This window comes from Neolamprologus brichardi, chromosome 10 (genome assembly GCF_056152115.1).
Source record: "Neolamprologus brichardi isolate AB-2024 chromosome 10, ASM5615211v1, whole genome shotgun sequence".
Classification (NCBI taxonomy): domain Eukaryota; kingdom Metazoa; phylum Chordata; class Actinopteri; order Cichliformes; family Cichlidae; genus Neolamprologus; species Neolamprologus brichardi.
Genome location: NC_142113.1, coordinates 28,353,592 through 28,370,676, shown reverse-complemented (window position 1 = coordinate 28,370,676; position 17,085 = coordinate 28,353,592). Strand labels below are relative to the sequence as shown.

The 17,085-nt window shown below is 41.1% G+C and overlaps 1 protein-coding gene across 1 annotated transcript in view; it reads left to right on the top strand.

Annotated features, from left to right (window-relative positions):
* The first annotated feature begins 6,350 nt into the window (after positions 1-6,350).
* vps37d (VPS37D subunit of ESCRT-I) overlaps positions 6,351-17,085 on the top strand; it is a 53,928-nt gene continuing 43,193 nt past the window's right edge. The window contains exons 1-2 of the mRNA XM_087847487.1: positions 6,351-6,565; positions 15,557-15,728. Coding sequence (XP_087703613.1) covers positions 6,443-6,565; positions 15,557-15,728 — 295 coding nt within the window. The 5' untranslated portion in view covers positions 6,351-6,442. The remainder of the gene's footprint in view (positions 6,566-15,556; positions 15,729-17,085) is intronic.

The following is a 17,085-nucleotide window of genomic DNA, read 5'->3' as shown; positions in this document are numbered from 1 at the left end:
CCTTTTGCGACGAGGTTCCTCATGCAGACAGTTTTCCAGTCTGTTCTTGCGATGATGTATTATGTTCAGTTCACACCAAACACAAAGCAAAAACTGTCCCTGAAGTGTTTTTAGAACCCACAGGTGTTTGTCAGCAGGTGAAGGAACTTTAGCTGGACTCAAGGAACTGTAACATATTCTCAGGATTTAATAGGATGTCCAATTAGTTTGCTCGCTCTTCTCCAACCCCTCTCCTTTTATGTTCTGTCTCTATGTAGATGAAAAGTAAAGCAGAATCATAGAATTTAGCAGGCCTCTAACAGGCCTTTGCAACACAGCGGTCAGCTAATTTTTTTTTTATTGTGAAAGTAGAGATTTTTGAAATATTTGCTCGCTGCAGATTTAAGTCCACTCTTGTCTTTGAACAGACTTTTGCAGGTGTTACACTTTTTGCATCTGCACAAAAGTTCCCCTTGGATCTGAATGATATAAAATTTCACCATCAAAACAAATGAGCGTGAGGCTCTGAGCAAATGTCACCTGCTCTCTTTTCCACCAGCACAAAGCACAATTATACCTGCTTACAGCTGCAGGTCCCACAGAAATAGGTGCGCATTAGTGCAGTGTCTGCATGGAAGCGACTCTAAATGGTAAATGGCCTGTATTTATATAGCGCTTTACTGGTCCCTAAGGACCCCAAACCGCTTTACACATCCAGTCATCCACCCATTCACACACACATTCACACACTGGTGATGGCGAGCTACATTGTAGCCACAGCCTCAAGGTGTTTTATATTGTAAGGTAGACCCTACAATAATACATACAGAGAAGACCCAACAATCATATGAACCCCTTATAAACCCTGATCAGTGAGCATTTTTATTTTGATTAAATATCACAAGTCGTAAAATGCCAGCAACAGTCATGAGTGCTTTTATTTTGACACAGTACCTCAAACAACAGGTTTAAATGCAGTTTTCTTTACGCTGAGTTCTTATTCATTGTCTTATTCTTTGCATTTTATGCAATTTTGATGTACCCCCCCCCCCCCCAAGAAAAGCCCTCAGTTTGACCACTCTGACAGCACTTTGATTTTGATGAGTCAGGAAATGAGTTTGGTTTGGTTTCACTTTGCTTCCTGACATTACAGTTGGCTGCAGCAAGCTTAGCGTCACCATTTTTGCTGACTGTTGCGCCATTTGTTGCCAAACAGCGGTTTTACGCATAAACTTTGGTTTCAGTGGACAAAGCTCATGCGCTTTTTTTTGTGGTTTTAAGAAAATGTGTCGAAGACAAGACAGCCACAGACAGAAAGCAGTTATTGTTTCTCTCAGAAGGATCGTAATCAGTGCATCCATGCAGGAGAGCTTGACGATGATGAGCCAGCAGTGTGTGCTCGTGTTTCAGTTCTTTTCTTTATTACTGGAGTGCCTGTGTTGGCTGTGAGTCTCTTAGAAATCATTAACAATGAAGGGCAGTCCATAACTTTCCATATTTTTAAGTGACTGATTGCCATATATTTCCATGCATAGTGGTGATATGTGTGTAGAAATGTATGTTTCTGTAACATTGCATGCTTTGATTTCAGGTTCAGGTGTCTTTAGTTGAACACAAAGGTAGATTTGGTCTGCAGCAGAGGGTCATCCATCCACACATGCACATTTTCAATAAGATAAACATGATACAATAGACTGAAAACACATAATTAAATAAAATAACAGAGAGGCCACATAGCATTATGCCGCATAACTATGATTTCTTCATTTGACTGATCGCTGCTGGAACAAAACTCTATTTAAAGTTTGTTGTTCTCTACTTTGGGACCACAAAACTTTATCCAAAAGGAAGAAAGTTAAACTCACCATGCAAAGAGTGGCAGCCAGCTACCGTAGCTGTCAGGGGTGCTGGGTTCAGCTGTGACTCTTCAATTTTGTTGTAACTTCTCCTGTTTTGTCATGGCTAACAGACCTCAACTACTGGAAAACATCTGGAAAACAAGGAAGAGGCCCTGTCGAGGTTTAGGGCTGGATTTCAGACAGTGCCGTTGGACAGCTCGTCAGAATTGATGGAAATATGAATACGGAAAAGTACCATCCGATTTTGATCTACCGTGGATCTAGAAAGCTTCTGAGTGGCATCGACTCTATTTTTCAGCATTGACTGGCATCCCCAGAGCCCAGACCTCAACATTATTGAAGCAGTGTGGGATCATTTTGACAGAGAACAGAACAAAGGCAGCCAATATACAAAGAAGAGCTTTTAATGTCTTTCAAGAAGCCTGGAGAACTATTCCTGAACACTACGCGACTATGAGAGTTCAGACTGTGCTGAAGAATAAAGGTGGACATATCAAATATTGACTTTAAAGCATGTTAGAATTGTAAAACCTCTGTTTTTGCATTAAGAAATTTATTCTATGTATGTTTGCAGATGTTTCAATGAATCACTGAACTCTCCTAGCAAAATATGAAGAAATTAGGGAAATGAGAGATGGCTCAAGACTTTGCAGAGTACTGTACAACAAGTATCTTAAAACATCACAATCCAGGCACTAAGGATAGGTTTGTAAAAGTATTGAAAGACCTTTATTTTTCACGAGCTTGTAGAGGTACAAAGAGCTTCTTGATAGCCTCACTATCACTAATCACATGCACCATTTTCTTCAGCCTCTAGGGGCAGTGGTGAGCATAGCATTTTTCTAGCCTTTCAGGAAGCACATAGCCCTCTGATAGGCTGTTTATTTTAACATACAGTACCCCGAAGCTTAACAAGCATGTAACAGCCTATCATAGGGCATAGTACTTCCTGGGTGAAGTACTTACTTTAACCTCAAACGACCCTGGTTTGTGATTTTAGTAAGTAAAGGGTTCGGTCCCTTAAAGGTTGAAAAGCATTTTTAGATCAAACAGTCAGCTCTTCCTGATGATTTAAAGCCTCGCTTTAAAAGTGACTCACAAATGATCTATAACACACTACTAAATGGTTTACACACAGTTATTAAAGCGACAAATTAAAATGTCTATAAGACAGTGATTACAGTAGTTACCAAAAAACGCAGACTTACTTTTTGGGCTTCATGTTTTTTTTTTTAAAGAGTAAGTAATTTTAACCTTGTTTAACCTTCAAGTTTTTATGCAGCTGAAACCACGAAACAAGTTTATCTGCAATGAAACCGCAAACAACACACAGACGCTGATATCTCAGACATCAGTCACTGCTCACTTGTTGTCTCAGATGTTTACAGGATCTTAAAGGATGTGGTGGCACAAACAGTTTATGAAGGGAGTAAAACAAATGCAGAAAAAAAAGCTTCTGTATAAAGGCCAAATGCAAGATGCAAGTCTTTCCTGTAAAATCATATTTTGTTTTAGAATCTTACAACTACAATTATTTAAAACACCTGGACTAACATGAAGTTAGTTAGCATGCTATAAGCTCCCATATAGGTATTAGTGTTTATTAATGTGTAGTATTTGTAAATAATTTTTATTTCTAATCTACAGATACATTTTATATCTTTATCACCCTGTTTTAAGTTGATATTATTTTTTTTTCACCTGTCCTTTCAAAGCAGATGTTATAGCTGTGATGTTAAAAATTCATCTGCTCACATCTAATTTGTAGTGTGATATAAATCCTTTACTAAAAGCTTTGACGTAGATTTATAAATCATAAATAGATCTGATTAAATATATGAAACCCAAGTTTAATGATCTGGTCAGAGACGTGTTTGTATTTTATATGAAGTTTGCCATTGTCGTCCATAAACGAGTAGCTTTTATGTTGAAAGGTCTGAAACGGAAGTTAAATCAGAGCTAAACACGCAAGTTTCGCACAGATAAATAAGACACAATTTTGGAAGAAAATCATATCAAATTGAGGTTACAGGTTGTTTTACATTTAAAAAGTATATATTAATATAGTCTGCATACCAGCTCCTGGGAAACAGTGAAAATCATTAAAATGTTTAATCAATAACCAATGAAATGGTTTATGCTTCTAAATGTGCAAATGTTTTTTGGCAAAGTGCTGTGTGGACTAGATAGATAAAGTGTTTCTGGATGTTCTCATGTTGCAAAACTTGAGCCAGCTTTCTTTGCAGCAACACTCTGCTTTTCATTTTATTTTCTAACAGAGCCCTTTGCGTCTGCAGCGCTGCTCCAATGCAGAGGGTTCATTAAAATGAATGAGGAGGAGGCCATGTTTCTACGTGCAGTGCTTGTGTCTTTTGGAACAAAGTGATAAGGTGGCCTTCAGCTGCCTGATATTCAGGCTGTGTGCCAAAGTGTAGCTTTAATGCCCTCATTATTTTGTTACGATTCTACTTTCAATTATTTAAAGGGTTAATTGATTGTTGTTGTATTGATTGTATTGTATTCTGAATGTGTGCTTTTTACGGTATCTGTGCATGCCAGGTGTGCTGTGTTTGGCTTTGGGAGACTGCACACTCTGGTAAACAAACTCTAGTTTAAGGTGCAACAGGCAGAAATCTATTCAAACCACATCCATCCCAATCTCCCAGGCGAAACACCACCGCTACAAATCCGTCTTATCTGAGCTTTTTCCTCTAATATTCTTTATGCTGCTGGATTCTGCTCCACAGAGTCTCCTGTCATGGATAAATCCTCTAAAGCCTAAAATCTCACAAGAGGTGCAGGAGTCTAGTTCTCTTTCAGACCACTCGAACAAAAATGAGCTGAAATACTATTAAGGATTTTACCCGAGCAACCACACCTGAGCTGATAATAGGGCTGAAACATGGATGGAGTAAAAGATGGACATAGGCTCCAGCTCTCAAAAAAGCAAAAGCCAGCACGGAAGTGAATTAAACATGCATTCTTTTTAACGGCCAGCAGGAGGCGACTCATCTGGTTGCGAAAATGAGAAGTCATATTCAGTAGAGCACAAAGTTCATTATGTTCCTTTGGTTCATTCTACAAGTCAGAAAGGAGGATTATCGAGGGTGGGCTCAACAGTGGTAAAAACTCTCAGCTCCAGGCTCCATAACGAGACGTTATAACAAGTGTGTGATGCTACGTCCATCTTTTATGCCATCTAATGCCAAAATTGTGCCACACTCCCTCCTATTCTTACGGAACACTTGTGCTACAGCATATGAACTCTGGTCTCCTTTCGATGTGCCTCATAGTGGAGACTTCCTATAGGACCTACTTATTATGGGTGCAACAATACTCGTATTGATATTGAACCGTTTGTATAGTGCTTTCGGTTCGGTATGCATATGCATATGTATCGAACAATACAAATTTTATTTATTTTATCAACTTTTCTTCTGACGATGCTGTCTGTGTTGAGCGCTCAGTGGATCTGCGTTCGACTACTCCACCTAGGCTGCACTGTCGAGTGCACATCCACTGAGCGCGGCGCAAGCTAGCAAGACAGAAGCTAAGCTCGTTGCAACATAGCAACTGCCTCAACGCTACCCGAAATTGAATCTCCCCCACCCTCATTCAGATCTGGCGTTTGGAACTATCTTGGTTTTCATGTGAAGCATGACCCTGATGGTAAGCGCGTCATGGACAAAAGTAAAACAGTATGTCGGATGTGCCACATAATGCTCAATTGGTGGGAACTAGTGGTTAGCGCAGTTAGCTTGTTAACGTGTTGACACCCGTTAATGGAGATTTGCCACGTTATGGCGTTAATGTCATTTTAACGAGATTAAGGCTGACAGCACTAGTGGGAACAACGAATATGACTGCACATTTACACCGACATCATCCTAGTGCAAAGACAAGTGGAAGCAGACAAAAACAACAAGTAGCATGCTACAAACTTTACCCGAGACAGCCGTTAGCACATGATTCTTCTTATGGGGACCTGATATGTTTAATGTGCTGCTGAGAATATAGCCCAGAAGAAGCGTATAGCTTTTATTTTGGAAAGAGCCATTTTTCTGTAATAAACTCTTTTCCAAAGATTAGTGATTTCTCGATCAGATAGATTTATTTTTTTATTACTTTTTTGTTTCAGCAACATTAAATTTAAAAACTGTACTTTTGAGTTAAAATATATATTTTTAATTTTAATAAATGACAAATTAAAAAGGCATGAACATTTTTTTTGTATCAAAAAAATATTGAACCATGACACCAAAGTATTGGACCAGACCGAACCGTGAATTTTGTGTATAGTTGCACCCCTACTACTTATGTGTTCTTAAATTAGTTCATGTTTAATCTGATTAATGATTAAGATGGTCTACCAAAATTAATCTAATTTTCTTTGGAGGTCCCTTGTGCCACCCCCTTGTAAACGCCCCTGATGTCAGTGTAGTGGAGGTGTTTTATTTTGAAGGAATCGACAGGAAGCGTGACGGCTGATTGGTAGACACTGTGTGCGGGACGGTCGCTGTAGCGCATTCCAATGTGAGCAGAGATGTAACCGCTGTGCGGACTTTGTTTCCCAGCCGTGTTCAGCCGCAATTTCAAGGAATAAAATGTCCAACTTGAAGGAGGCCAGCACTTGTCCTGACGGCTACAGGGCTTTAAGCGCGAGTGAGCTGAGGGAGCTTTTACAAAACGACGACAAAATGGACCAAATCATTCGCCTCAATGAGAAGGTAGGGATCCTCCGTGCTCCCCCAAGAACCAAAGTGCCGAGAGTAATTTGCTCTGTGTTGGCGCTTCGTTAGCGGTACCTCCTGTTTTTTAGCACAGTTTTTGGGGGTTTGTTTGTGGTCATTGCTGAATATTCTGCCGTTTGTGGTCCTCATATTTGGTGTGCGGTGTGTGAAACAACCCAGCTTTCAGTGCACGGCTCATCGATTGTCTGCGTGGCGAGCGGTCGGATTTCCAATTCGTTCTCATTAAACTCCGCGCTATTAATATTTGCGGTGAATGATTAATTACTGAAGCGAATGTAAAACTCTGGGATATCTCTGTGTTTTGTTCGTACAAGTGGTTTATTTCAGTCTGTAAACCTTCTCACTGGACAGGAAGCTTCGTATCGTGGTCTTGAAGCCCCCCCACATACGCGCCGTCATGTGGCTTGAGTCCTCGCTCCGAATTCCCTTTGAGAAATCTCGCATTGCAGATTTTTTTCATTTGCATGTGGGGTTAAACTCGAAGTGGAAGATGACTTTGAGAGAAGAATTAAAATAATTACATGCTATTTAGTTCGGCGATATTTGAATGTACATAACGTTACACATCCGAGTAAAATTCCCACTTTTAAAACTGGATATGCTTAATCTTTTCGCTCAAGAGACACAATTAAGTTAAGCGGCAGTACTTCATTAAAGAGTTATGTTACTGCAGTAAACTGCATCTTGGTTTATTGCATTCAAGCCGAATTGAGGAGTGGTAGCCAATCTTTAGAAAACGCTCGAAGTCGTGTTTGTAGGTTTCTGTAAATTTGCGTGAAACCGTGGTAAATATAAATTGGAGATTTTCTAAAGGGAGTTACCACTCTGCACTTTAGAGAGGCGCATTTCCAGGGGGGGGTTGCATGGTGATTTTTGTGGTGTCGCTTGACACCACATCTCTCTATCTCTCTCTCTCCCTGACACTCACACACAGACACGCTCATACTCATCTTTCCATCAGTTAGAGTTACGGTAAACCTCATGTACACCTAGCTAGCGCGTCTTATCTTACCCAAGCTTTCAAGAAATCCGCATATTCAACACAGTTTCGCACCACTTCCTGAAATACTCCTGACCTGTGTTTCTGAACATGGATTTTCCAACATTATTTTTAAGACATCTGATCTGTCTGGTATGCAATGATTTGTATCCATCTTCATGACATTAACATTTTCCCCTAAAGGTCAAAAAAGTCCACACTCGGAGGCTGGGTGGTTTGGTTGGTTTAGTGAATCATTTACAGCTCACATCAGAGACCACCATTTGAGTCCCACATGTCAGAGTTTAACACTATTAATATATGGAAAAATGAAATGAATTATCAAATAAAACATGCTTTTAATTCTCACTGAAAACGACTCTGTTAGGGTTAAAGACTTAAATAAAAATAAACTCTGTAGTTGTTACGGAAGAGCTAAAACTCCTGTTACACTCCTTTGAAGTCCACTGCCTGGGGCGTATGCTTATTTGGTGCATTGTAATGTAAATTCACCATGGACAAAACACATTTACCCTCTGATGACAAAATTTTCATTGCTCTGACCCAAGCCAACCATTCAATGATTCACATGGCTATTAAAGCTTCTGGGTTAGGTTCAGGGACTAAAAAAATTGCTCTGTTCAGTTTAGGCAATACACACTAGTAACGTTTAGGATATCAAACCATCTAGGTTTAGAGATGACCAAGCTGCTCATTTTAGTTTAGAATATAAAAGAAACTGGATTTTAATGCCTAAACACACCTATCTCTTAGGTTTAACAGACTAAATACTACTCCTAGAGCTGGTCCCAAGCCCGGATAAATGGATAGGGTTACAAACATGCAGATTGTCAAAAATTAGACTTCTGTACCGGATTGAGGCCTGGGTTAACAACCGCTGGTGCTGCTGTCCAACAGGGTGCCGGTGGAAGCTGTGTTACTGTTGGCTGAAGACAAAGGAAGAGGAAATGGGGAAGCTGTGTTAGAAGGCAGCAAGAGAGATGGGGGTGAAAGTGGGGCTTTAAAGGGAAAGAGCTGGCTCATGTGATGAAAGGTAGGTAGATTAGGTGTAGGTGCAGGGACCAGGTGTAAGGAAAGCAAGGTTTGGAGACTTGGTGGCGGAAGGCAGCTTGGTTTATTTTAGGGATTAAACACTAATCAGTTTAGTTTAGAAAAAGAGCATTGGTTGGGTTAAAGCCAGTGGTTGCCATGGAGAGTGTGCATCCATAGCCCAGTTGTTTGGGGGTTTTGTGTGTTTTTCTGTGAGATCAGGCTGATGCATTAGGATCTAATGAATCAGACACTTGCAGACAGATCTACACCAGTTGTATCCAGACGTCTTTTTCTTGGGCCCCATTCGGATGAGTTTTGCCTCGGGGTTGCTCAAACAGAAAAGGCTCTCAGTTGGAATTCAGCAGCTATAGAATTGCAGTGCTTTTTCACAGCCACGGGTGGAGTAACAACAACAGCGTGTTCACTGAAACGTAACCATTGTGGATTAGTCATCCTCAAACACTGCAAGTGTGCTTAAATCGATGGAGCTAAATAATTAAGAAATGCAATTATTTAGCACTTTGTTTGCAACCCTCTGCATTGTAGCAGCATAAAACGTAGTATTACTGAGACAGGAGAAGCTTGAGAGTCACATCATTAGAAACGACCCTAGCTCTGTGTCGTAGATATAATTAAAACCTGGAGTTTTGAGCAAGTTGGTATAATGAAACTAGACTCGTGCCAACAGGTCTTATTTCTGAAGTGCTGTTAGACAGTTTGACTTTGGGAGGGCTCTGTGGGAGTAGGGTCACTTTGGGAGCAGCCTCAAGTGGCCATTAGAAGAACTGCTGTTTGGGGAATTTTTTGGGTTGGCTTAGTTTTTAAGCTCTGAACGTTGCTGCTTCACTGATGTATGGGATTAGTTAATAACAATAATAATGTGGAGCTTAAATTGGTTGGAAAAAAAAAATGAGCAGCTACCAGTCTGACTACCAGTCAGGTTGACATCTGTGAGAGCCATTCATTCCTCTTTTGTTCCTGCTTTTGTTTTGTTGTGATACGTGTTTGAATACCAGCTGTGTAATGCATTACTGCAGGATGCTTAACAGTTTCTGACATCTTCAGCAGGTATTAGAGCACCGATGTTGGTAGGCTGAACAAGACCCACGTGTGCGCGACTGTATGACATAAAGGAGAAACGACTGCAAAAATGTTCGGAGCGCACAGCTTGTGGGAACATCAGAAATCGCTCACACGATGTGACAACAACACAGCGACCCACTGGAAAGCTGATAAAATGTCAAAACAAACTGTAGCCTACACATGCCGTAATCACTGCTTGCTGTTTCATTAACCCTTATCAGTGAGGAATGGTATCTAAATCACTCTTCAGACTAAATGTGGGGCGAGGGTGGTGTTTATGTGGAACCTGAGGGATATGCTGCCAACATAGTTCAACAAAGCCAGGGTTTCTTTGCTTTAGCTGGCTCTAGCTGGACTTTCTGCTTCAGGCTCTGTGTACGCTCACATTAAAAAGGGGTGTGTCGGGCATCACATGACTGTTCTTCCTCAGAAAATGATCCCCGCGAGAGACGTTATCAGATTATGATGATGATAAAATGGCGATTTAAAAATCTGTAAAGAACATGAAAAATGCAACAGTGAAAAGCAACGACATTGAAAATGAGACAAGCTATTAATGCTGCAGAAGGTCATTAATCTGGTGATTTAGCACCCAGAGTGATAAAACAAAGAAATCGAGTTTTCTATGTTAATGCTGATTTTTATCAGTGCTGCTGTTTTATTTTTAAGATGACAGCTGCACATTAGAGCTCTGAAACTTGGGACTGGACACATTTAAGCATTGAATGTTACTGTCTCATAGCCTAATAAAGGAGTCATGGAAATAGCTTTAGTTTCCTGGCAGATCAAAGTGAAATTAATTTGAATGATTACACAGGTATTTTCACTGTGTGTCTATGTGTTCTTGTAGCTGCAGTTCAGAAGCGTAAAAGGGACCTCGCAGCAGATTAGATATGAACAGATTACTGTTCATACATTTTCTACATCACAAAATTAACACAAACACAATCCTGTGAATGTTACGGAGTTTGCATTTTATCCAGCGGTTTTACTCAGGTACAACTTAGCAGCTTGCACATATAAAACATATTTGCCCAGCAGATTATCCGTATTACACTTAAAGCATGTTATAAATAAAATAATCGGTAAAAAACGTGAAGCGTTCAGCCAAAACTTGCAATGCAACCTGCTCCTAACCAGGTTAGGTGTTCAGCACGAGTTGCCATGGTGATTTAGACACTGTCATGACACAGAACTTAAATAATCGAATCATTAAAAGAAAACAAACATAAATAATCAGTCTGACATTTTATTTTACTGCCGTGCATCATCTGTTGAAGCCTTAAAGCGTGAACCTGAGCCAGTCTTTAGTGGTTAGTTCAGAGGAAACTGCTTAAACAAATTCTTTAGAGTCATATGTCAGTTAATGTAATATCTCAGCTGGTGTAAAGATTGTATAGAAACACATTTTAAGCCTGTCTTAGGGGTAGTTTGATCTGTCCAAATAATATAATGTTAAAGATATGGCATTGAGTCTTTATGGTCCCGTGCAAAGACTCAGAACACCTTTTCCCATTTACAGCAGTTATTTTAGTTATGCATGAGAAATGTTCACTTTAAACAAGAGGACACAGGATAAAAATGCCACACAGTCCCGCATGAAATGGGATACCTGACCACTCTATTTATAATCAGCTACACAACAAGCTACATGCTGTGTTGTATTTTCAGTTGCGCTTCATTACTTCATGTTCGGATGTAGTTTTTTGGTGTCTGGAGATCTTTCCACTTTGCTGGGCTCTTTAATCTTGCAGAATGGTAAAAATGATCCTCGGAGGGGAAACTAGGTAGAGACAGACCTCACGCAACCTCTAACCTTCAGATCTAGGTCATCTTCCCAGTGATTCTGTGTGAACATGAGAATCACAACTAGCCGAAGACTTGGGGGAGGGGATGAGAGCTGTACATTAAACATGGGGGGTGGGTTTATGTCGTGGAAGCTGTCAAGTACACAGGGCTGGCATCCAATAGATTCATTTACCTTCTTTGTCTTTGAGTAAAATTACTCAAAATTTGCTTGACAAAATTTCATGATAATTGGTGAGGAGGTGGTGTTTGGGTGAAGGAGTAACCCATTACATTCTGGTGCAGACTGGATGACTTTGAAACTGGGCTAAGGCACTGGTGCTCAAGGTGAAATGCTCTCCCTGAGAATCCTCCTAGTTCTTTGATGAGAGAAGGTTTGCATTTTAATCTCCATTTTGCCTTTTTAAAGGCTATTGAGGGTTTTCCTGGCTCAGAGTGGGCCTTCAGTGGAGCATCATTAAACTCGGGTGGTCTGCAGAGAGTCTGCATTGTTGTTTGACAGAAATCTTTGCATTTCGCCTTAAATTAAACCACAAATCCCACATGATAAAGTCTTAGAGGAAAAGCTTCACTGTCAGTACATGAGTCATAGGTTAAAAACAGAGGTGTACATTTGTATTTAAAAATTCAAACGCTTTAGAGCCCTCTTTTGCAAATAAAAGGAGGGCTTTTTAATATCTCGTGTACTTATCATTTACACATTCATCAGGGTATTTTGGAGAGTGCTGCTAGTGCTGGTTTGAAAGCTTTGTTTAATCTAAAAGCTTAGTTTCAGCTCCTCTTCCTCAGAAAATTGGTATGACGATAATGCTGCATTGCTGGTGTAGACCTCTAAAGTGCCATCAACCGCGAAGCATCAGTGTAGCTGCCACCATGTAGCTTCAAACTTCCATTTAACGCATTAATATAACTGAGAAATCAATTTTATAAAATGCTTGTGTTGGGTGATAAAATCAGGACTTTAGCTATGATTTTACATGACTCTTAATGCCCATGCAGTCATCTGATAACAAAAACAGCAGTGTGTATAGACCTGTGTGTGGAGTAGGAGTGAGGCAGATAGATGTAACCTTATCCCCTTTATCTGTTTACACTAAACACACACTGGTTTCTCATTTGTTGAGGAGATGTTACTGTTGGGACTGAACCATAATTCACTGCATCATCACTTTTTGGGATACTGGGATACAATTTGGACCTGCACTGGGTAGGGTTGGGTTAATGCTTGAACTGATGCTAGTACCTGGAATTCAATGCTAGTACCCTTTAGTATTTAGTATTTTATTTAGTATCTTGCTTATTTTGGCCTAAGCAGATAAGTTCAGACCTCCCACCCCCAGCCACCTCCTCCAGCTTTATCAGAGGGAATACCGAGGTGTTTCCCAGCCAGCTCAGAGATGTAATCTGACAGCCTGAAGAAGAAGATGCCAATGTCTCACTAGCTGCATCATGTTCATTCATGGATTCACTTTTCAGGCTATGAAACGCAGTACACTCTTCACCTTTTGGTTAGATTTTGTTTGATCAGGTGTCTGATGTGCCGCCAAGACCAGCTTTGCAGTTTGTGTTACAAATTTTGCAGACGGCATTGTGTAACCTCGCGCAAGATTACTTTGGGGTTGCCGCAGCAAGGATGGCAGTTTGTTTGTTTGTCAGCACGTTGGAGGAGTGATGTCACTAAAAGCTGTTTTTTACGGTTTATTAAATGCATGAAATTTGTGAGGTTGATGAATAAATGAGAAAATAACGGTGATTCTTTTTAAATAATCAAGCAGCGTTATTTGATATTTTTCTCCTACATGTGGAGATTAGTACAGCCGCCTGCTGTGACCAAGAAAAAAAACCGCACGCTGTGAGATAAGTCAGAGTCAAAACAGTTTCAGGCAAGACAGCCAAACAATGAGCTAGAAGAAGATATAAAGCTCTGAGAAGAGTGGGCGAAATTTGCTGTGGGTTCACAAAATCTGCAGGGGGGCGACGCCACATTTTACACACTGTCGTTTGAGCCATTATTGTTTTTATAGAAATATTTTTCATATCTCCTTTATGAAAGTCTTCATAATCATACAAGCTGTGACAGGAGACTGTCAGCGCAACACTGCTTCGTTTCTTGCAGGTACTACTTGGTGTTGCGTGAAGAATTCTTTAATGGAAAAGACTTTTAAGGCCTTCGATTTCTTCACAGACTGAGTGTTAAATTGGCGGCTTGAGCCTCGTTTAAGACAACAGGAACACCTTTTTTATTGCCATTTACGTGGCAGAAAACAACAACAATGCGTCGCCTCGTCTTCTCCAGTGCAGAGTTCCTGACTCTGAAGTGTCATTTGTCTTGGGCGGTAAACCCCGCCAGCATATGCATCAGAATACAGAAAGCACTCCCTCGCTGAAGACTGCAGCAGTTGTTGTTTGGTAAACTGGGCGGACCAGCCGAGGCAGGAAATGCGTCCGTTTGGATTCTTGTTTAAGGAAAGAAAGGAGCTTTATTGGAGTGTAAGTGTGAGTTGAGCTGTATTATCTTTTGATTCCTCAGAATGAATGAAAAGATCTGACATCCTGTTTTTCAGCAGCTCACACAGTCATCCTTCTTTCGACCTCAGGGCAAATTCTGCAAATTTTTTGAGACTCATCCATCCTTTTGATGACCCGGAAAATGCGAGACAGATGCACCGTGCAGCATGGGCTCAATGCAGAGGGCTTCAGGCCCAAAGAGGCTGACCGCTGAAAGCGAGCAATTGAGCAAAAAGAAAGTGGCGGGAATGTGTGACACTGACTCGTTTTAACTTTGTGAAACTCACAAAGTGGCATCGTGTCTGTGTTTGAGACGCCAGCTGCTATTGCTGGGACCAGACTTAAAGGGAGTGGCTTTGATTTTAATAATTTATGGTGGTCTCATGCTCCAGTGACAATATCACATTTACCACTCCTCCTCCCCATTTACCCAGATCTTAGTCCTTTATCAACATTACGGCTGCAAACAACAGCGTTTTATAGTTATCACACTTGATGTTTTTTTTGTTTTCTTTTAAACCTTGGCGTTAGCTTTTTTTTTATGTTCCTCTTTCTTTACACAGCAGTTTTTGCTGGTAGCCATTCGTTGTGCTTGCGATTAGTGATAGTATGAGTGGCTGATCCTCGCTTTTCCCTCATGGCACAAAGAAACTGTAGAGGAAGAAAAACAATATACACTGTTCAATTTTAAAAACCCAGAAAAACATGAACATTAGAAAAATATCATGTTTTCTTTTTAATGAGAGACAGTGTAACAATATTGTGGTGAAATAATGAACATGTGACTGAAATGCATGACTTTAACTGTTTAGGAATTTGAGGCATTTTTATGCACAGGCCATCATTTTCAGGGACTCAGAAGTAGTCAGACTAATAACTGATAAGCAGCATCATGGCCACAGAAGACCAGACCCCTCGTTCTGTTAATTCATGACAAATTAAGTCGATCAGGTGCTAAAATTGCAACAGGAGCGCCAAAGGGATGTCAATATATGTGAAGGTGGCCAACAGGAGACTGAGGAGCCCAAATAATCGAATTATTTAGAAGGAATCACAGAAGACAAAGTGGATGATCACAGAATTATTATTTAAATTTCTAAGAAAAAAAACCTTCACAATATTTAGTGTGTTGTCAAGAACACCTGAGAGAATAGGTGTATCATTTTTAAGGTCCACAATCAGTCGATCTCTCACTGAAGTGTTAAAAACATCCTTAAATTTTTTGTCCACTTGCTTCTGAGTCTCTGAAAATGAGGCGCTATGTATAAAAATGTCTGTAATTCCTAATGCAGGTGATGCAGTTCTTTCTTGAATTACAGCACAAAGTCTGCAATTAGCGTTTTGATGGTTTATACACACCACAGTCAAAGTCGGAAGCAAAATTACAAGAGTTGTGTCATTGCCCAAATACTTTCACTGTTCTGTGCAGCACTGTGGCTGCACAGCTGTTCATGAGCCGGTTGTCACGAGAGTCTTTGCATGTACGAGGGAAAAATGTCAGCTAATTTAACACTAATTGTTTTTCTTTCCCCTCACAGTTTCAGGAGCTCCAGTTTGACAGGGAGATGCTGCTGACCTCTAACCGGAGTTTGGCCGAGGAGAGCCTCGCTCGGCGACCTCGCCTTAATAACGGCAAGCTCCAACTGGCGGAGAAATACCGGGAACTGTCCAACCTGGCAACCACATGCTGGGAAAAACAGAGTCAGCTTGGTAAGTTTGCCCCCACCGCCGAGGAGACAAAGACTTGGAGAGGGGAGGCCAGTTTTGGGGTTTTCCTTTTATTTTTGCGTGGATGGGGTGCCAGCGCAGAATCACTGTCAAGACATAAGTCAAGACGAGTGTGGTTGTGATGACAGGGTCACTGGTCCAAAACCGGGTGGGTAAATATGGGCTTTCTAAGTGAGAGTGCAGCACTGATTTTTTCATTTTTCTGATGATAGCCTCAGAGATTTCAAAAGGTTCAACCAAAAGAAAAAAATTCCTCAAATCCAAAGGAAAGGTTTCATCCCAACCACTTAAGGTTGAAACTAATTACACACGATAACCCACAGCGGCTCCTCGTTGTCTCTTCCCCATGTGATTGCACTAAGAAACACACACTCGCTGTTGCACACTTTGAGACACAGAAAGCAAAACTAAATGTAAATCACGTTTGACTCGATGCGACACCCTCGCTGGTTCAGAGGATGAGATGATGGAAGTTTCACGTCGGGAGTGCAGCAACGCTTCAGAGTGTCAGCGAGACGAGCCTTCAACCGCCTCGGCGTGACTGGAGTTCGGTCATGGGAACGAAATGGAGCATATCAAATGCCAGCAGGAAGCTTGCAGCAGTTGTCAAGGAATTTGTGGGGTGAAAGGGGCCTTGTCTTTGTTTAGGGAAGTCATGCTTTTGACGGCGCGGCAGCAGCAGAGGATGTCCCCTAAGCCATGCTCCTAAATTTTTAAGCCTCGTGAACGAGTTTAGACATTCCTCCAAGAACAGTTGATAAAATAAATCCTGCTGCATGAGTTTCCATAGGTAACGGCGGCTGCTGCTTATTTATAAACCTAATGTGTGAGTTTGTATGGATCAGGTCTAGTGCGTGGTTTCTGATACAGCTGCCGGCCAGCGGTGGAAGTTGGAACTTGGGTGGAATTTTAAACTTCCTGTCAATGTGTTCACGTTATTACACAGATGCTATCCCACCTCCCCTGCAAAGCAGGATGGGCGGGGGTCTGTACTTCCTCTCCAAAACATCTGATTCTCATTTGGTGCTGGAGGAGTGTGGAGGGCGTGGGGGGGGGAGATGGATGAGGCGAATAATCGTAGCGGAGACAAACGTCGGAGTGGATCAAGGCAGACAGCTGTATTGTTTAATACATCCTGCAGTTTGGTGTAGGGAACGCTGGCCTGGGTGAGCTGTAGTTGTAGTTCCCGGGTGGAGCTGAGGCCTTGAGTGTTTCTGCTTCAGTTTCTCACAAATATTATTGGCATTGTTTTCCACTGCTGCCTTCTCCTGTTACACTAGAAACCAAGAGCTCTGACGTCCATGGGATGGAAACCCACTAAAAAGATGAACATATTGTG